We start from the raw sequence: 21,388 nt of genomic DNA, 5'->3' as shown, positions 1-21,388 counted from the left end.
TTCACACACCAACAGCCTCATCAGTACTCTCTAGGATTTAGGGTCACTTCACATACCAACAGTCTCATCAGTACTAGGGATAGAAGTTTTACAGCTTTATACATAAAATGGGGCTTGCTTTTATATTGTGACATTATTGATAAACATTTCTATCTTGTTCATCTTCTACATTACTTGATATTGTGATCTAATCCTTTAATAATTAATCATGATTTTCTTTTTTCATAACATGTTTCAGCGGTAAAGAAACAAAGGCACATTATTCTTTGTACTTTAAGAAAATAACTGTCAGCTTAGACCTACCTAATTAACATAAACAATAAAGCTAACTCCTTGTATCCTGATCCACTACACCACTGACCCAGGCTACAATCAAATCTTTATAAAACAGATTCTTGGCTCCCATAGGTATAGATAAATGCCAGCAATCAAACTGGGGAAGTTTCATTTGTTACATGTTAACAAACAGCAGAGCATAAACAAACAAGAGATCCCAGAAAGATCTGACGATGGTGGGCTAAAAATTGTGTATGGATATATACCAAGATGGTTTTACCGAAAGAATGACACTTTATTATTCCTGGCAAATCTACACCTAGTCTAAACACTACAAATGACAACAAGAGAAGAAATCAAACTCAACTTGACAAAACTTCACAACATTTTTAGAAAGCTTTAAGATTATCCTACACAGTAATATCAATATCAACATGTTGGAAGTCCAGACAATCGGTAGACCCCAAATTGGCCCATCTTGGATAGTGGACTAAATCCAGTAAATACTACATGCACACAATAGCCTTCATAACATTCCTGGTACCTCTCTGAGGTGCATGAGATGTTTAAAAAGTGAGTTATTATAACCTATAATTGCACATGCTTCAAAATAGCTGCCAAGTAGGATTTCAAATTAAATAAAATGAAATTTTTGCTATTTATCAATATCATTCACAAAAAGATCGAACATAGAGAATTGAGAGAAAAGAAAGATTAAACTGTATTTGAAAAATTGCTGTTGATAAAGCTATTCTGAATTTCATGCTGACAAAAAGACCAAGAATTATATATCTCATCTGCACCACAAAGTCGGACATGTTTATTATTGTTATGTCTAGTCTTGAATATATTCACTAAGTCACCAGACTGCACTGTTTTCACAACATCCTTTAGGTACAGGGTACTTGTTTTACGGTTAAAAAGACATTTAGCTTGATCTTTGTGATGTTTACATCACAGCATAAACAACATGGATAAAAAAATTTATTATGTAATGATTCCTGTTGCAATAAGGTGGTTTCCTTACCATGACTTTGACCTCTGACCTTGACACAAGCATCAAAGTCACAAACTAAGACTGAAGTGAAAGCAAGAAGACAAATTTTGACTGATATGGATTTGGACTGAAGGGAAACCTACAAGGAAAACTTAAGATGGATAATATATACCATATGTTATTACTGCTACCTACACAAAAAAATTGAATCAAATAAAACTAGAAAATGTCTAAGACATTAAATGTCTGCGTGCCAAGTGAAATTAGATTCAGTGTTGAATCACTTAATGATTTTCTAATAATGGCAAGAATGACATTTGCTTAAACATTGAACATTGAAACGATGTCTAGAATAATGGATCTTAGTATAAGGTTTGGCCTAAATCCATGGAAAAGGAAATTGTAGAGTGTTTATATTGAAATATTTAATATTTGCATTATATTAGGTGCCACTGACCTTGGCCTTGAACTTGGACCTCTGAAACACAAGATTGTCCAAAGCATACTCATACTTGATCATTGCATAAAGTTTGACCAAATTCTGTGACAGAATGAAGTTGCTATGTATTTAAATTGAATTAGTTAATGATTTTCTATTATATAACATGGGTGCCTTGGCCTTGGCCTTGACCTTGGGCTCCTGAAACACAACATGTCCAAAGTATACTCATAATTGACAGTTGTATAAAGATTGATCAAAATTTCTCAAAGAATGAAGATGGTTGGTTCTTACATTGAATTGAGATGGGATGGGAAGCAATGGGATGGATATAGGCAACACCATATGCCCCCTTCCCCTATTATAGCCTTGTAGAAATGATATATATCATATGAAAGAGTACAGCCATCCAACTAGAAATCAATCTTATTTTAAACATTTTCTTGTCATTAGACAAACATGTTGATAGTGTATACTCAGTCAAGGCTTTTAAGAATTATCTGTATGAGGAAGATGGAAGGCACAATTTGGAAACCCCACTACCCATCAAACACAGATTGGTACAAAGAATAGAGAAAAGGTTTAAACCCTGCCTCTATACGAAATATCAGTACTGGTGCCTCCTACTTCTTCACCATTAATGCTTGTGAAGGTGTTGAAGCTGAATAAATATCAACATAGTATTGTGAAGCTGTTGAAGCTGAATAAATATCAACATAGTATTATCATTTTACTGAGCCACAGCTCCTTCCTCTTGAATTTCATCACTCTTAGTTCCATCAGGAACACCTTTGTTTTCTAAATCTGATCCATTTTCTTCCTCTAAAGGATACACTCCATCTACATCCTCTGCTGTACTGTCTACTGAACTAGTAATAGTTTCTATTTCTTGACCTCCAACTCCTGTCTGACCTGTGACCTCACCCTTGACCTTTGTTTGACCTATCTCTTCTTCAGTTTCTGTATTATGCTGGCTAGTTGTGACAAAATCATCACCATTTATTTCCTTAGAGGTTTCATCGCTGCTTTCTTCTTCATCACTTTCACTTTCACTTTCCTCATCATCAGGCTTTGAAACACCTGCTGTCAAAAACAAACTCTAGGCAATATATCTAATTATCTTAATATCTTATGTAACAATTCACATGAAATGAATACTAATAAGTACTTAGGTGATCAAGACACCATTCGTTGGAGTGGATATTTATATCACCATTATTTCAAATAATGTATTTTTCAGATTTTTCAGTTGTTTTGGAACATGAAATGAATAATTCAATTTTTTTTCACAATCTCAGAACAAACATGTTATCACAAATGATACAAATCCTATCGCAGTTTCATCTCAAGTAAGATGGTTATGGCTGTGAGCTTGATAAAATTCCCTCAAAGAATGAAACCCACTTGAGTGCTGACAAGGATTTTCAAAATATGGTTACATTGACCTTGACCCTAGAACCTTGAAATTTAAACTTGTCATAGATTTAATGACCATTTTTTAGTGTGTGATGTTTCATCACAATCTCCAAAGTAAGAGAATACAAGGGGATAATAACCAACTGTAACTGATCTTTGTGACCCTCCATCAAACTTCCCTATACAGATGGACAGACACTCTGATTCCAGTGTACCCTCAGCTAACTTCCCTGTACAGATGGACAGACACCCTGCTTCCAGTGTACCCTTAGTTTAACTTCCCTGTACAGATGGACAGATACCTTGATTCCAGTGTACCTCCACCTAACTTCCCTGTAAAGATGGATGGACACGATTATTCCAGTGTACCTCCACCTAACTGCCCTAGACAGAAGGATGGAAACCTTGATTCCAGTGTACCCCCACCTAACTTCCATGTATAGATGGACAGACACACAGATTCCAGTGTACCTCCATCTAACTTCCCTGTACAGATAGACAAACATACTTATACCAGTGTACCCCCACCTGACTGCCCTGTACAGATAGACAAACACTCTGATTCCAGTGTACCCTCAGCTAACTTCCCTGTACAGATGGACAGACACCCTGCTTCCAGTGTACCCTTAGTTTAACTTCCCTGTAAAGATGGACAGTCACCTTGATTCCAGTGTACCCCCACCTAACTTCCCTGTAAAGATGGATGGACACGATTATTCCAGTGTACCTCCACCTAACTGCCCTAGACAGAAGGATGGAAACCTTGATTCCAGTGTACCCCCACCTAACTTCCATGTATAGATGGACAGACACACAGATTCCAGTGTACCTCCATCTAACTTCCCTGTACAGATAGACAAACATACTTATACCAGTGTACCCCCACCTGACTGCCCTGTACAGATAGACAAACACCCTGATTCCAGTGTACCCCCACCTAACTTCCCTGAACAGATGGACAGACACCCTGATTCCAGTGTACCTCCAACTAACTTCCCTGTACATATGGACAGACACCCTGATTCCAGTGTACCCTCACCTAACTCCCTGTACAGATGGACAGACACCTTGATTCCAGTGTACCTCCACCTAACTTCCCTGTACAGATGGACAGACACCCTGATTCCAGTGTACCCCCACCTAACTCCCTGTACAGATGGACAGACACCTTGATTCCAGTGTACCTCCACCTAACTTCCCTGTACAGATAGACAGACACCCTGGTTCCAGTGTACCCCCACCTAACTTCCCTGTACAGATGGACAGATACCTTGATTCCAGTGTACCTTCACCAAACCGCCCTGTATAGAGGACAGACACCTTGATTCCAGTGTACCTCCACCTAACTTCCCTGTACAGATGGACAGTCACCTTGATTCCAGTGTACCCTCAGCTAACTTCTCTGTACAGATGAACAGACACCCTGCTTCCAGTGTACCTCCATTAAACTTCCCTGTACAGATGGACAGACACCCTGATTCCAGTTCCAGTGTACCCTCAGCTAACTTCCCTGTACAGATGGACAGACACCCTGATTCCAGTGTACCTCCACCTAACTTCCCTGTACAGATGGACAGTCACCTTGATTCCAGTGTACCCCAACCTAACTTCCCTGTACAGATGGACAGATACCTTGATTCCAGTGTACCCCCACCTAACTTCCCTGTACATATGGACAGACACCCTGATTCCAGTGTGCCTCCAACTAACTTCCCTGTACATATGGACAGTCACACTGATTCCAGTGTACCCCCACCTAACTTCCCTGTACATATGGACAGACACCCTGATTCCAGTGTGCCTCCAACAAACTTTCCTGTACATATGGACAGTCACCCTGATTCCAGTGTGCCTCCAACTAACTTCCCTGTACATATGGACAGTCACCCTGATTCCAGTGTACCCCCACCTAACTTCCCTGTACAGATAGACAGACACCCTAATTCTTGTGTACTTCACACCTAAATCCTCTGTACATGATGGATGGACAGCCAATTCCAATATAGTCCCCACCTAACTTCCCTGTACAGATGGACAGTCACCTTGATTCCAGTGTACCTTCACCAAACCGCCCTGTATAGATGGACAGACACCCTGATTCCAGTGTACCCCCACCTAACTTCCCTGTACAGATGGACAGATACCTTGATTCCAGTGTACCTTCACCAAACCGCCCTGTATAGATGGACAGACACCTTGATTCCAGTGTACCCCCACCTAACTTCCCTGTACAGATAGACAGACACCCTAATTCTTGTGTACTTCACACCTAAATCCTCTGTACATATGGATGGACAGCCAATTCCAATATAGTCCCCACCTACCTTCCCTGACCAGAAGGACAGAAACCTTGATTCCAATGTAGTCCCCATCCAACTTCCCCATAGTAGGTGAAACAACACCTGAATATAGCTGTTTTTTTTCACAGAGCTTGAAGGACCTATTAAGTACTGACCGAGATGCCTTGATTCCATACCTACCAGCACAAAGTGTTGGCAGTGTACATGTTATTTCATTAAGTATTTTCTGCCATGGCAAGCTAAATTGACTGATCATTTTTTTCATTGTCTTTGAATAGCTCAGTATTATTACACATGCTACTTATTGGTACCTGCACCAGAGGGTTTTTGTAATGGTCGCACTCCAGTTGTTGGTGATACAGTGTCCAGTTTTGGAGCATACGGCTTCTGCTTCTTAGCTAGATTCATCTGATAGCAATAACAACATCGAAAACCTGTGAAATATAAGGGAGACAAATTTTAACTATACAACTGTCATTCCTCTGATTCAAAACTGGATGTGACCATTAAACAAATGACCTTAAAAACAGTTTTGTCTTTGAGTAAACCAACTTAATCAGAATCCAACCCAATAATGGCCAAAATAACTAATGCTGGTATAGTGATACTCACTTAAATATTTAAACTCTGATGGTCTATAATAGAAAGCGTTGATTTACTCACTTCAAATTCTAAAATTCTAGTGACCTTGAGTCGAGAACAGTAAATATTGATATACTTACTAAGATACTAAAACTCTTATGGTCTCACATTTATAATCAATTTAGGATGGCCTGGAATGGTAAATGTTTATATACTCACTTAGATACTCAAACTCCTCCTTGAGTGCCATGCCATTGTGACTGTGGCAGTATCGACAGATTAGAGCAAACCTATTCTGAGGACCATCTCCTACAAGGTACTCAAGTAGTCGGTCTGTGGTACTCCTCTCCCGAGGTAAAATAGGGCGGGGCAGAGGAGGACCTGGGGTCCTACCTGCAGTCATCAAGGTAAGTAGGTAATACAAAAAGTAATCAAATATCTCTTTGCTTATTTAGTGCTTATTTCTCTTTAAAATAACATATCTACTATCAACAATAGACATTTATTCTTAATTAAGTAGTCTACATAGGTAGAACCATGGCTTGTGCACATGTGCACAACCCCTTTCAATCTCACAACTTTTTCAATAGTGAAATAAACCCCATTGTTGGAAAAATACATACAAAATCATCATACACAATTCTCACCAAACTATTTCCAAAAGAAAATAAACAAATTATGCCCAAGAATGTGATTTTCCTACATAAACTATAATAAACTTCATCCAATCCTCGGGGGGAAGTGTGAGGCCCTGGGTCATAAAATTTACAATTTTGGTAAAGCATCTTAAGACCCTTCCATTCATGATGAGTATTTGATTTTACGATATTTGGTTAATGAGTTGAAGATTTTAAAATTTACAATTCAACTGCTTTTTTTGGCCTGTCCCTAAGGCCCCTGGGTATGGGTGGACCATATAATTTACAATTTTGAGTCCATGGATGGTTTTCTTCAAAATTTTATTGAAATCAGTTCAGGAAATTTCCAAAGAAGTAAAAAAAGAAAAACAGATGCACCAAGAGACTTTGCCACAGGTGACCTAAAAGTGCCTGTAAAACACGACCTTTCACAGAATTAACAGAAACACGACCTTTCACAGAATTAACAAAAATACGACCTTTCACAGATTTAACACTCAATTTGCTTCCAGTCACAAGTTTGAAGAAAAGCCAGGAGTTAAACATTAGATATATTACAGTGGTATCGGTCAATGTATTTGTAAAGTAATATTCAATATGTCTGAACAAACAGGTCATGAAAATAGGCAAACATATCTATGCCCCATCTATCATTACTGAGGCTGGATATGGCAGCTTCGGAACATGCAGCACTCTCTAGTATGTGGATTTAAATTTTGAATTTCGTTAAAACAGTTTTCAAGGTTCACTTGTTAACATTTGATGACTCAGCACACACCAAACCAAAGCAGTTCAAACAAGCTTTGTTTATAAACAACATAACCTCACGGGGCCAGAATCATCAGACCACTAGCACCCACAATTTGTACATTTGAGCAAGAGATGATGGAAAACAGTTGAGTCAACCTGTTCATGTGAATTCTGATAGAAATACAGGTAATTTTAAAGGTACCTTGATCATATCTAGAACCGTAAAAAATCCAATGTGCTTTCAAATATGGCATCAACTTTGACCAGTAATTTCAGTATATGACATTTTGACTCTATAATCAGGAAAATATTGATCAGCATTTTGTCCATTTCCATTTATAGTAAAGTACTGTTTTCATTTAAATACTGTATATGTAGATGTAGGTGTGAGGGCAGATAGTCACCACAGCATTAGGCTTTTACACAGCATGGCCACAGGGAAATGTGTGACCCTGGGGCCATGAAATTCACAATTTCCTGAAAGTACCTTCAGATGCTTCCATTCATGAAGAGTATTTGATTTTATCATATCTAGATTTTGAGAAGAAGATTCACTGTTTATACAAATTGATTTCTCTTCACCAAAAGGTGGTCAGGTGGCATCTGGGTACTCTGGTTTCCTTCCACAATAAAACTCTTTGCACACTTACATATGGGCCATCAAGAGTAATTGGTATAAGTCAAAACAACTTGTTTCAAGATTGTTGTAAAATAAACAAAGATTATATTTTATACAATTTTCACCAAAGGATGCTTCAGACCAAATTTGGGCAAATTCCCAACATTCCTACAGGAGGAGTTTAAAGAATTTTCTCTATTTACCCTATCTCACCCCACCCTTTCCTCCCCAGGGGGCTGAAACCCACTGTTTATACAGAACTGATTCCCATTCACCTAAGAATATTCAGATCAAATATGGGCAAAACCAAATCATTCCTACAGAAGGAGGAAGATTTTTGATAATTTATTTCCCTCGTCCCTCAAGCCCTGCCCTTTGGGCCAGTTGAGCTGAAAACAATGAAATCAAGGAACAAAACAAACACAGCCACAAAACCACATGCAAGGTAAACAAATGTGTACAGATTTGCATCAAACTTACCAACATGCAAGCAATTGAATTAACTAAAAACGAATTATATTTTATAATCTTCTGAAGTTATTATCTTCAACATTTTCAGTAACATTGACAAAACCTCAGAGAAAATCAGTTTATTATGCTTATAATCCATATTCAGGTAAAATTTTGATAAGGATTTAAATATTTAATTTTCAGCGTGAAAGTGAGCAATATATTTAGAGAATGCAGGTGTACACACCATTGTGAATAGGTGTCATAAGCATGCGAGGACGTAGGCCACCTTGTCGGGACATCTGTGGTGTATCCGTGCCACGAGGTGTGCTCACACTCATGCCTGGTCGTTGACCAGTGGTTACACCTGGCCGCATCTGTGGCGTCATGCTCCGCTGTGTCCTCATACCTGGAGTGGACAACTGCATAGTGGGGTGTCTCTGTGGTGCCTGGGGAGAAACCCTGGTCCCTGAGGCATTGCCTCTCTGTCGTAATGTTGTCCCTGGTGAGGATACTGTGGGGGATGCTGTGACAGAAGGCTGCAAACAAACAGATATAATGTAGGTCATTAGGTGACTTACGAAGGTCAATCGGTGTCTAATGAAGGGCAACAGTCTTACTAGGGTCAATGAGTGTCCTATCAAGCTTAATCACTTCTCCATCTTATCAAGCTCAGTGGGTGTTGTAACAAAGTCAGTTGGTATCTTAAGTCAACAAACAGACATTTTACTAAGACTGACAGTGTCTGATCAAGGTGAAGGATAATTTTATTAAGGTCAACAAAAAAATGTTTTATCAAACAGTATCTTATCAAAGTAATCAAATGTCTTATTACGTCAACCAACAGGCATCTTATCCAGGTCAACAGGTGTTTTATTGAGATCAGTTAGTGTCTTATAAAGGTTAATGAGTGTCTTACCAAGGTCAAGGTCCATTGGTGTCTTACCAAGGTCCATTGGTGTTTTATTGAAGTCCATGTGTGCCTTATATATCAAGAGATAGTGTTTAACTGTATAGACATTCGAACAAGAACTTTTGTTATATTTTCAGTCATTAAAACCTGAAATCAATTAACTGGCAAATATTTATTATGGCATGGTAATTTTCAATGTCTGTACTAGTATAAAACATTTCTCTACACAAATTACAAAATATTTAGATTAGATTCCCAATCAGTGTACTACAAAAGTTTACAGAGGATGGTGATGAATACTACTTCATTCCTCCCTATAACATCAGGTCCTGAATAGGACACATGTGAAATATTTTCTGTGAGAAATTAAACAACTTTACAGTAGTACCAGATTACAATACACTACATGTAATATTTAGCCCTCTAACATTACCTGCATTAGAAGCTATCTTATATGGAGGGTGTCATAGTATCAACCATTTGTCCATCTGCTGGTTGACTTAAGTCTAGATGTCCATTTAAGGAGTTTTCTTAATATCTTACCCTATAAGGTCTTTTTTAATTAATTTACCATTATTCTTAATGAATATATAATGTATGAAAATTATATATATTTTAATCTATCATTGAAGATTTGTATGTTTTTACTGTACTGATGCTTACATCCATGATGTACTGCACCCATGGCAGGTAAAAGTATTGAGGTTTGAGTTTTAATAACTATTACTTTAATTGATCATCAGATGACAATACTTGTATTGAATGCAATACACAGTAGCCTTAACATATATGTCTGTGATTTATTTATCATACGTATCGTAATATTTTCTGTGATTCCTGCCAAAAAGAATCGTAAATCTGTTTCAATTTCATTTCCGATTATGACACTTGTTTTTCCATTTTATCTAGCCAGAGGTTTCATTAATTTCCAATATAAACTCATGTAAGATCCTCTGTATATATATTAGAGGAGCAAAACAGTTAACACTATTAACTCACCTCCAACTCTTTAAATCTTGCAGGATCAAACTTCTGAAGGATTTCTCGTGCTTTCTTGTATGTTTCTTTTTCCATGACATCTTCTAACTACCAAAGACAAGATCACTGATATCTCACATACTGTACATATTTACTGTATCATATCAGACTCTCATTGTAAACTGCACAAAGATAAACAATGGAGAAATTAAAAATGAATTGTTTATGAAAATTTCACCTATGATAAAAACATGACGTGTATGAATTTCTGTACAAATGCACTTGGTTAGAGGTTGAATACATGTACATTCAGTATTACAGTGCGAACACATCATACAGGGCCCTGCAATGTGTCTGACTCAAAATCCGAGAACTAACACATCATACAGGGCCCTGCAATGTGTCTGACTCGAAATCCAAGAACCAACACATCATACAGGGCCCTACAATGTGTCTGACTCTAAACCCAAGTACTAACACATCATACAGGGCCCTGCAATGTGTCTGACTCTAAACCCAAGTACCAACACATCATACAGGGCCCTACAATGTGTCTGACTCTTAACCCAAGTACCAACACATCATACAGGGCCCTGCAATGTGTCTGACTCTAAACCCAAGTACTAACACATCATACAGTGCCCTACAATGTGTCTGACTCGAAATCCGAAAACCAACACATCATACAGGGCCCTACAATGTGTCCGACTCAAAATCCGAGAACCAACACATCATAGAGGGGCCCTGCAATGTGTCTGACTCTAAACCCAAGTACTAACACATCATGTGTCGGATTCATGTATACCACAAACAGTGCAGAGGTTTTTTTGTTAGTTTATCTGTTAAATATATCATGGTCAAGAAAGCATCAACCTCTTATATTTCAAGCCTTTAGATAACATGGTAACAACAACAAGAGATACAGTCTTGCCCTTGTTTTATCTTAATTTATGCTTTGAAAGTTGGATCTTTTCCATTCTTGTCAACCATCTTGTTATTCTGATCACAGCTTAAATAAAACGGGAACAACCAGGGACAAAGGGGGAACCTTCAAATGAAATTTGAGAACGATCAATCTAAAACTTCTGAAATAGCAATAACAAACTTCATGGAAAAAATCCAAGATGGCGGCTGGTCAGCCATTTTGTTTTCCTGGTTAGTCTTTAAATCAAACGGGCACAACTAGGCATTAAGAACCTAACACATAATTCTTAACAAGAGGCCCATGGCCCTGCAATGTGTCTGACTCTAAACCCAAGTACTTACACATCATGTGTCGGATTCATGTATACCACAAACAGTGCAGAGGTTTTTTTGTTAGTTTATCTGTTAAATATATCATGGTCAAGAAAGCATCAACCTCTTATATTTCAAGCCTTTAGATAACATGGTAACAACAACAAGAGATACCAGCGGGATCTTGGTGTCCGCCATTGTTTTATCTTAATTTATGCTTTGAAAGTTGGATCTTTTCCGTTCTTGTCAACCATCTTGTTATTCTGATCACAGCTTAAATAAAACGGGAACAACCAGGGACAAAGGAGGAACCTTCAAATGAAATTTGAGAACGATCAATCTAAAACTTCTCAAGAAATAGCAATAACAAACTTCATGGAAAAAATCCAAGATGGCGGCTGGTCAGCCATTTTGTTTTCCTGGTTAGTCTTTAAATCAAACGGGCACAACTAGGCATTAAGGGGAACCTACAAATGAAATTTGAAAAAGATGCAGTAATTCTTAAAAACTAGCAATAACAAACATTCAATGTTGAGATCCATCGACCATTTCCATTTTTTCAATCATACCTAAAATCAAACAGGAACAACCAAGGACCAAGGGGACCTACACATTAAATTTGAGAAAGGTCTATGCAGTAGGTCTCAACAAATAGTGATAACAAACTTTCAAAGTCAAAAGTCAAGATGACCATCTGTTGGCCATTTTGTTTTCCTAATCTGACCCACAGTCAAACCGGCACAACAAGGTACCAAGGGAAACTTACATATGAAATTTGAGAAAGATCCATCCAACTTCTCAAAAAATAGCGATAATAATAATTGTTTACATACAGACAGACTGATGACGGATTGACAATGAACCTTGTTCATAGGGCGATTTGAATAACCAATCATCTTATGATCTGATATAAAAAATTGATGACAAAGATGGCATACAGAGACATTCCATTCCTAATTAGCTAAGGTTCAAATATGGAAACTAAATTAAAATTATTATATTGCTTGATGAAATATCGAGATCTCTTTAGATGTTGTGAACCGTGCAGACTTTCCAGACCTCAGAACTAATCAGCCTTTTATAGGTTAAACAGGTAGCTTATGGTCATGTATGTAGAGGCTAGATATAGTCGTAGATGTTTTTCTCAGTTGTTGTTATTTGGATAAAAATTTATTGCGCAAGTCAAATCACCTTCAGGTAAGTTTCAGAGATGAATCCTACATCTCTGGAAATGAAAGTGCTGATGGACAGACAGACAATGAATTTCTACTGGGTGCCCACATTCTAACAATTGTGAAACTTTAGAGATACTGCATGGATAATTGGGGATGAGGCTTATCCTGTGGAAGTAGTATTGTTTACCAGTGCAGCATGACAACACTTCAGATACTGACTGACGGAAAATGAATTGTACATAAACTGACATGTCCTGAGTAGTCACAGAAAAATTGTATAGGAATTGGAGAGATACAGTGAACCCACGACAATCCAGATGCCGATAGTCTGAAAAACTCAAAATCTGGCAATTTCGGTTCTGGAAACGCCTTTTGGGAATGAAATAGAATATTCATAATAACATTCCTGCAATACTTCAGATATTTTTTGTTACCATATGAGGAAATTTGTTGTATTCAGTCGACCAAGCTAGAGGTATACAGCATACTGCTAGACCTAAGTGACAATGTGTGTAGTCATTGCGACCACTGCCAGACAATGCCTGTAGTGTTCACCTGTAGAACTCCTGTCAGAGTTAGCAGTACATCTATGCAGGAAAAGGTTAATTAATCATAAAGAAATCATCAAACTATTGGTCTGGTCTGGTTTTCAATTGTTTGACAATTACTCCTTTATTATTCAATATAGTCATATTTATAAGTTCTATACACAGGGAAACGTTCCTAAGTATTTCGTATGATTTGATTGTTTAAACTAAATCATATTAAGATAAAATAGAATAAAAATGCAATTAACCATAGATATAAATCATACCAATACTAATTTTATTAAACTGATAATGATGGGGTCATTGTCCCTCAATACTTCTGCATATTTTGAGTAGAAATACAATCCACAGATTTCCAATTTTCAAATTTCAGTACCTTAATGGATTTTAATCAAATGATGCTCATCACACAGCCAATTTAACTGACTAAATTCTTAAAATAGAATTGTTCCAGATGACAACATACCATGAAACCGGTAATTAGCATCAGAATTATGTCAAAACATACATAAATATTCAGAAAGCAAGGGTTTTCAAATTTTTTTGAGTAAAACATTGTTGATAACGAGCAGACATTCAATGAATCATCCCCATTGTTAAACTAAAATGATGAACAACAACCTTCACATCCCCAGTGGTAAGTTCCTGTGGTAAGTTATGTAGAAGATAAAGCCTGCACAAGATAGCAGGGGACCGATGAATAAAACAAAAAACTAAAGTACCCTCTGGTTCCTGGTAGGGAACTAACAAAGTTCTATAACAATATACCACTATATATAGCACTTACAATTTGTTTTCTGTTCTCCCGTAGTTCATTCAATGCCAGATCTACAACAAACACAGTAAGACAGCAAATTCATCAAAGTCTTAATAAAACTAATCATGGTCCGCTGAGTAAACCAGCTTGTTTAAACAAGGGCTGTCAGAGACGGGACAAAATTTAAGTATAGAAATAACAAAGGGCTATAAGAGATTTAGGATTCATGTGCACTGCCCTACCTACTAGTTGAGATCTGTCTACCTAGGAAGTTTCATGTTAATACCTCTTAGTTTTAGAAGTTTCTCCTAAATTGTGCAAAAAAGAGTTATTGTTCTGGATACTTCTCCTTGTTGATAGTTTTAGTGTAATGATCATGAAAAAATTTAAGTATGAAAAATAACAAATGGCAATAACTCCTAAATTATGCAAAAGAGAGTGATGGTTCTGGTGCACTACACTTCTCCTTGTTGTGATCTCTCTACCTATAAAGTTCTTATGTTGTTACCTCGTATAGTTTTTGTGTAGTGCTCTTGACAAAATCTGGACAGACGTCCCAACAAAGCAGCAACTATATGCTCTCCCTTCTGGGAGCATGAAAATACATTTAGCAGTATGTAACCAGACAGCAATTTTATAAACTGTCTTAAAGATAATGTCTTTATAAAACTAATAATACAGTGGAACTGCAAGTACCAACAATAATACTAAAGGAATTAGGAGTGTTTGAGGAATCTTAAAATGGTAGTTTACAGATTCATTTCTATAAACTTAATAAGATTGTACAAGATGGTATAGCGCTGTCACCAGGTGTAAAGTAAAATCACCTATACAGGCATTCCATCATGAGGGCCTGTGAGTGAAAAATGTTAGTAATGAATCTACCTGTGAATCCTGAGTCCTGAATTGATAAAATTTTGATGGGACTCAAAGAATTTCCGGAAATACTTAGATTTTACATTGTGGAACTGATTCTTTTTTCTATGAAGTTACAAAGGACTTAATTAAAACAAATTGTAGCTGGATCACACTGAACATCACTTACCATTTTTAGTTATCCTCTTAACAAAATACCAATGAAGAAATTTTTTAATCAGCCAAATTCTGTCAATGAAAAAAAGACCAGTATATACATAATGATGAATAAATATGGTGACAGGACGCAGGCTTAATCACCAGTGATCTTATACGTAAATGTGTCTCTTTTATATTGCAGCTCTAAGCCTACAAAATAGAAGTAGCAGTGACAACACAGTAACTATTATTGTCTGCATTGAGATGGTCGTTCCACCTAATGGATAACGCTGTCAGTAACAAATAATTTTGATAAAGTAAAAGAGTAAACAAAAAATAATCAAATAAAGCAATAATGCGAATGTTTCACGATTTCTGTAGGCCTGTATATCTAACTCTGGTCTAGCAATATGTTTCAAAGCTATTTGTTTGATATATATATATCCCAAATAATTTCCAACTAACAATGCCAGGCCTGTCTGCAAGGACAAGATCGACAAGATCAGAAAACACTGTAAGAAATACAATAATTATTTCATTGAATTTACCAGTATTAGGTGTATATCTGTCCAGATGAGTTCATGTACAGAAAGCTCTGAAATATTGCAGTAGATATTTTGTCTGTATTAATACTACTCACAATACAGGGAATATAAGTAGAGGAGAGGAGTAGAGTAGACGGTTCTTCCAGTCTGGCGGGAAGTAGACAAAGTAGATCACTAAGGCAGCAATTATATATAAAACAATGGAATACAAAATAAGGCATCCAATGAACTTCTTCTGCTGTTGCTGATTATGTAGTCGAAACTTCTGTAGGCGAGTAATGTCCTAAAACAGAAAAAAAAAACTTCAGACCAAATTGAGACACAATCATGGCATTCCTGCAGAAAAAGGATTTAAAAGACTTTGCTCAATTTCCCATATTAACCTCCATCCCTCCTTTCCCCAGGGGGCGAGACCCAACAATTATACAAAGGATCAAAAATCACCAAAGGATGCCCAAGGGGTTGAAATCAATTGTTTATATAAGATTGATTACCTCATACCCATGGATGCTTCATACCGAACTGGGACACAATTGAGGCATTCCTATAGAAGAAGTATGATCTTAAAGAATATTCTCCCTATTGGGCCCAATCCCTACAGACCCAGGGGGCAGAGACCCACTGTTAGTACAAAATTAATTCCCCTTCACCTAAAGTCAAATTTGGGCAAAATTTAATCCTTCCTACAAGTGGAGTAGGATTTCAGATAATATGTTCTATATTTCCTATTGGGCCCCTTCCACCACAGAGGTTCAAGACCCTCTGTTTATACAAAATTGATTTTCCTTCACCTAAGGATTCTTTAGATCAAATTCAGGCAAAATCCAATCATTCATACAAGAGGAGTAGAATTTTAAAGAATACTCCCTGTTTCTCTGAATGGGTCTGACCCTACCGCCATGTACCTTCACCTAGGGATTCTTCAGATCAATTTGAGACAGAATCCTCTCATTCTACAGAAGGACTTCAAACAATTTGTCTAATTTTCTCTTTGGCCCTGCCTCTCTGGCTGTGTGGGACCAAGACCCATCATTTATACTAGGATTTGTAGGAAAAGTCGATGGATGACAAGCTCAATGGTCCTCTGGACCAGGTGAGCAAAAAATGAAAACATCCATAAATAAGTAATCACCCATCGCAATTGTTTTACTCCATCAAGGAGATGAGTACTGAAATTTGCAGTATGATAATACAACATTCTACACCAGTTATGTGACTAAAACATTCTTACAGCAGAAGAATGTCTAGGTTTTGGATTGGTCGGCAAAGTCCTTTGATCTGAACCCAATAAAGCACATCTGTGATGTTCTTGGCATCCACCCTCCAACTTACAGAAACTGACACAGGTAATGAACAAAGAATGGAATGCCATCCCAGATAACACCATTTGATGATATGTAACAGAGGTCATTATTTATTTCAATGCCTCAACTAGGATTTGAACTATGAACCCTTGGTTTACTAGTCTGGAGCTCAACCGATTAAAGTTCTCTCCTGAATCATTTAACCCCTCATAGAATTAACCATATTTAACTGAAATTCCACAAAGCCACCATTGATACAAATCTGGATAACATTTTTTATTTGTTAAGTATATATATATACCTAGAATCCAAACTGATGCTGTTGATCGTGTGTAAAGATCTATGTGGTGTTTTTGGATAAATAGCACTTCAGCAAATTTACACTTAAGTTACAGTGCTTTATAAAACTGATTTAGAAAATCTAGACTGATCACTTTTATTTATTAAAAATTAACTTAAAGTTCATTTATTTTCTGATGTCACTTTTACAACTTACCTTTTCAATCTGTTCCAAGACATCAATCGTTGATGGTTTGGACTATGAAACAAAATGAAACATGAACAAATATGTAATATTGTTTCAAATTTTGACATACATGTAGAGACTGATGAAGAAACAAATTTTTTATACTTGTGCCCTCGCCCTGACCTCAAATTTATGACCTACTGCACCCAATTACCTCGCCAAGAATCTACAAGTGTTCAATCATCATATCACATATAGTATATATTTACAACAAGAGACCCAGCTCATTTGGTCTTTCTAATGACAATCACACATAAGTTGTATATATCATAGCTAAAACTTTTAAATGCTGAGAACAAGAAAAATTCTAAATGGACTAGAAATGAGCCTCTCTTTCATAAATACCTCACATATTGTACATATGGTAAATACAGCTGAGAGGAAAGTGCACATGCAGGAAAGATAGAAGTGTCACTACAGGTAAGATACACTATGATCACTGGCCAAGTGTTTGCTACTACCTATAGCCGGATTATAACTTCATATGGACACAGACACAGAACACAGACTGTGCTTTTCATGACAAATTGAAGTCAGCCAATTGCAACATATATCATGTAGAGGACCGTTAATGTTGTAAATGCAAAGACAGTTAAACAATTTGAATATAATCTAGATGAACATTGGAAAAACCAGCTACAGAAGTATTGCTTTAAAGAGCTGACAATCAAAGCATTGTTAATCCTGTACATATTTTCTGTACATTGTCAGAATAAATCTATATATCTATGTATAGACACAGCTTCAGCAGCATGACCAGTTATAGAACAAAGGAGTTTGTTGGTAATTACGGGAAATGTCAAAGTGCTGTAGGAATACAGTGTTCAACTACCATGGTATTTACTCTTTGAGCATCAAACTTTTGCTGAAACCCTTCCTCTGATATATAGCTGGAATTTATGTAACACTAGCAAGTCACTTGGACATTCACTTGTAGTGTTTGTCGTCCTTGGTAATAAGTGCACAAGATATGTACAAGAATACATAGCGCAGCAGCTTTAAATCAATCATTGTCATTGTGGGGAACCTGAAAAGTTATCATTCTGTGCAAGAGTTGAGTGTCTTCCTTAGGTCACTTTATTTGTATATAATAAATTGTTGATATTTCTTGTATATCTTCTAGTGTTATTGTGATCATTCCCAAATACCTTAATCTCATGCTTGTCCTATGTTAACATCTGCTAATAAACTCTTGTTTGATTACCACACTGAGCAACAGAATAATATACATATAACTGGTTACTTTGTCAAAGATTTCCCATGAAACCAACAAGAAAAATATAAGTGACTTTTGTTTGATGACATTTTTCAACCACATTCAGTTTTGTTAATATTAAAATTTATACATACAGATCACTATATAAACAATTAGAAGAAATGCATTAAAAAAAGTCTTACAAAGAATTAGTATGCTTGTGTGTTTCACCATCGTAGTAATTTTATTACAACAATTTAGTATATGCATGTAAACTTCACAAAAGTGCACTTCACTGGTTATTTGTTTGATGATATGCACTGACAGAGTGTTTTTGTGTTGTCACCAAAACATTATGATATATATATTTCTCCTTGGCACATTAGTTTTGGATCCCTTCAGAATAATTTTTTACTAGCTATGCTATCTCAATGAATTGCCTCCAAACCAATACATAAATGACTTGAAATGCGTTCATACTATAAGATTAATTAAAAATGATAGACCAGCATTTTTCTAAAAAAATATCCAGATCCAACCTCAAATTTGCTCTCCTGAAATAACTGACATGAATATTGGTCATGTGACTGCACTGCATTTCTGATGGAATCACTTAATCACAGAGATGCTTTGGTAAGCTTAAAGTAACCCAGAAGTATACATGTATTACATAAAATCATCATTTGAATGGGAATGACATGTTGATGAAAATCAAAATCAAAGTGCATTCATGGTGTGAAAGTGGTGGATATCTGTTTTCATGTGTGCACCTTTTCTGAAAGGTTAGATCATTTTTTTCTCAAATGAGCAGTATTTCTTGATAAACTTCTTTTTATAACAAACTATTTAGAAAAAGTTGATTTTTCATCTCTCTGTCTAAAACTCAATAGTTAAATAAAATTAGAAATGATCCGTCAAAAGTGAAAATCTATAAATCATCATGCACTTCCATAGCCAAAAAAATGCAAGGCATGACCTATTATTCATGACAACAAAAATCATTGGCACCAGAGGATGAATTGATAGGTTATTTCATAAAATCAAAGAGGATGTTTGACATGTTAAAATGTGTATTAAGAAAAATATACCTATTGCCAATGAAATATATACTGATAATACATAGTAGTGATTTGTTAAAACACATTTTTTTTCATTCTTTCTGGAAGTGTAACATGTTACAGCAACCAAAATTATCCGAATGCAAGGTCACATAGGTCAATCAGGAATTGGCTCAACAAAATGACCGTCCCAAAATATATAACAGTCCAGGACAGGTGTCTAGACGATACCTTCTTGAAGAAAATATTTCATTTGTCGCATTCACATATTTATACTATTGAGACATTGATCTACTAAGCATTAACACCTTGGGATTTGACTCTCAATGATTCATCGATCATACAGTTAATGTGATGGAAGGCTTTCGACACAGGAGTCTGGTGTGAAGTTCTGTCAATAAGAATATAACCGCTATGAAGATAGTTCGTATACATTATCTGGGACGTATAATACAGATCAAGTTCCTGATGGTAATGTTACATACAACACGTCAGACTCCAGTGTTTTCGAGAACATATTACAATAACAATGTAACTCAATGCAATGGTTCAATACATCATCTATAGTAACACTATTTAAAATGACATTAACGCGCACGTCTAAGAAATTTAAGAGTGGTATATAGGAAAACAAAGTCTATTTTCACTTCGTGGACGATTTCAGGGTTACTCAAACAGCTGACAGGACGGAAATCAAATATGTTTGATAGATAATTGTCAAACACAGACACAACTTACGCGAAACTTGGCGATTAATATACCCATGTTGATTCCGTGAAACTGTAAATCTCTATCTTCGAAAGCTGTTCTTCCCACAATATTGTTAAATTCAATATTTTTTAATTTAAAACCCGCCAACAGTTACTTTCATCTTCCATGTTTGTCAAGTGCTGCCATCTGTCGTCGGAAAGGAAGTAAAGAGGCTTCACAGGGGTAATCAGCTGGGGCGCTTAAGGGGAAATAACGTTTACGTACATTTTTTTTATTTGGCCATTGTGGGTAATGTCAGGGATGTATAATAATGAGAGATAAGAAACTAGGCTCAATGGTGACTTCTCTAGCGTTAGCTTTTGTGCTTGCCGTGAAGACCCTCTTCTTATGTAATCACTGTTATCTACCTGTGCCGCAATGACCGGCCTGATCAGAGCAATTTTGGCCGCCAGTGAGAAGTGAAGCTAATTTATTTATCATTAATAATTACAATAAATAAAAGTCGTTAAATGAGTCCAACCGAAAATCACTCATCTTTTTAATGCCACCAATTTAATAATGATTTTCTCCACGTTTCAGGCAGAAAGTGGTATACAATATAGGGTGGTATTTCAGCTGTAAATAGTTTAAACATACATATTGTTTCACAAATATAAAAAGTTAACAGAAATAATTCGTCACAAAAGTTAGCACAATCATATAACTAGGCTTTCTAATACTGATTATTTTGAAAAGATTACATGTGTAATTGGAGACAAATGTTTATTAAAACAGCAAGGCTAGTTAACTTGAATTTCTTAACGCTACAGCAATACAAAGAGATATGGACAGTTTCTTATCGCTTTGTATTACACCATTCCAGGGACGTATATGACAGATCTGACATATACGTCCCTGACCATTCTGATCTTCCAGGGTTGCTATCCTTCATTTCAATATGGCTATAAGCACGACAACCAAT

The 21,388-nt window shown here is 36.5% G+C and overlaps 1 protein-coding gene across 2 annotated transcripts; it reads right to left on the bottom strand.

Annotated features, from left to right (window-relative positions):
* Positions 1-1,896: 1,896 nt before the first annotated feature.
* Positions 1,897-20,557, bottom strand: LOC132557583 (endoplasmic reticulum junction formation protein lunapark-B-like). 2 transcript variants are annotated; one of them, XM_060222087.1, is made up of 10 exons: positions 20,455-20,557; positions 17,434-17,475; positions 15,729-15,916; positions 15,120-15,178; positions 14,105-14,145; positions 10,380-10,466; positions 8,715-9,006; positions 6,230-6,403; positions 5,740-5,862; positions 1,897-2,792 (listed from the first exon to the last, which is right to left on the bottom strand). In XM_060222087.1, the coding sequence occupies exons 1-10, from the start codon at positions 20,479-20,481 to the stop codon at positions 2,443-2,445; spliced, it is 1,383 nt and encodes a 460-aa protein (XP_060078070.1). In that variant the 5' UTR covers positions 20,482-20,557; the 3' UTR covers positions 1,897-2,442. The 2 variants fall into 2 exon arrangements, with proteins under 2 accessions (XP_060078070.1, XP_060078071.1); XM_060222088.1 differs by having other exon boundaries at positions 1,897-2,795; positions 8,877-9,006.
* Between the last annotated feature and the right edge of the window lie 831 nt (positions 20,558-21,388).

The sequence above is a fragment of the Ylistrum balloti genome, unplaced genomic scaffold (assembly GCF_031769215.1).
Source record: "Ylistrum balloti isolate Yb309-2 unplaced genomic scaffold, AGI_CSIRO_Ybal_v1 Utg370700, whole genome shotgun sequence".
NCBI classification, from domain to species: domain Eukaryota; kingdom Metazoa; phylum Mollusca; class Bivalvia; order Pectinida; family Pectinidae; genus Ylistrum; species Ylistrum balloti.
This window is presented reverse-complemented; position numbering and strand designations above follow the sequence as displayed.

Bases quoted from the DNA above. Each gene is read 5' to 3' on its own strand.
- LOC132557583 (XM_060222087.1), bottom strand. From the start codon at position 20,481: ATGGGTATATTAATCGCCAAGTTTCGC. The intron at 14,146-15,119 runs GTAAGTGATGTT...TGTTTGTTGTAG, and splicing joins TAAGAGGATAACTAAAAATG to ATCTGGCATTGAATGAACTA. The intron at 10,467-14,104 runs GTAAGTGCTATA...TGTCTTTGGTAG, and splicing joins GGGAGAACAGAAAACAAATT to TTAGAAGATGTCATGGAAAA.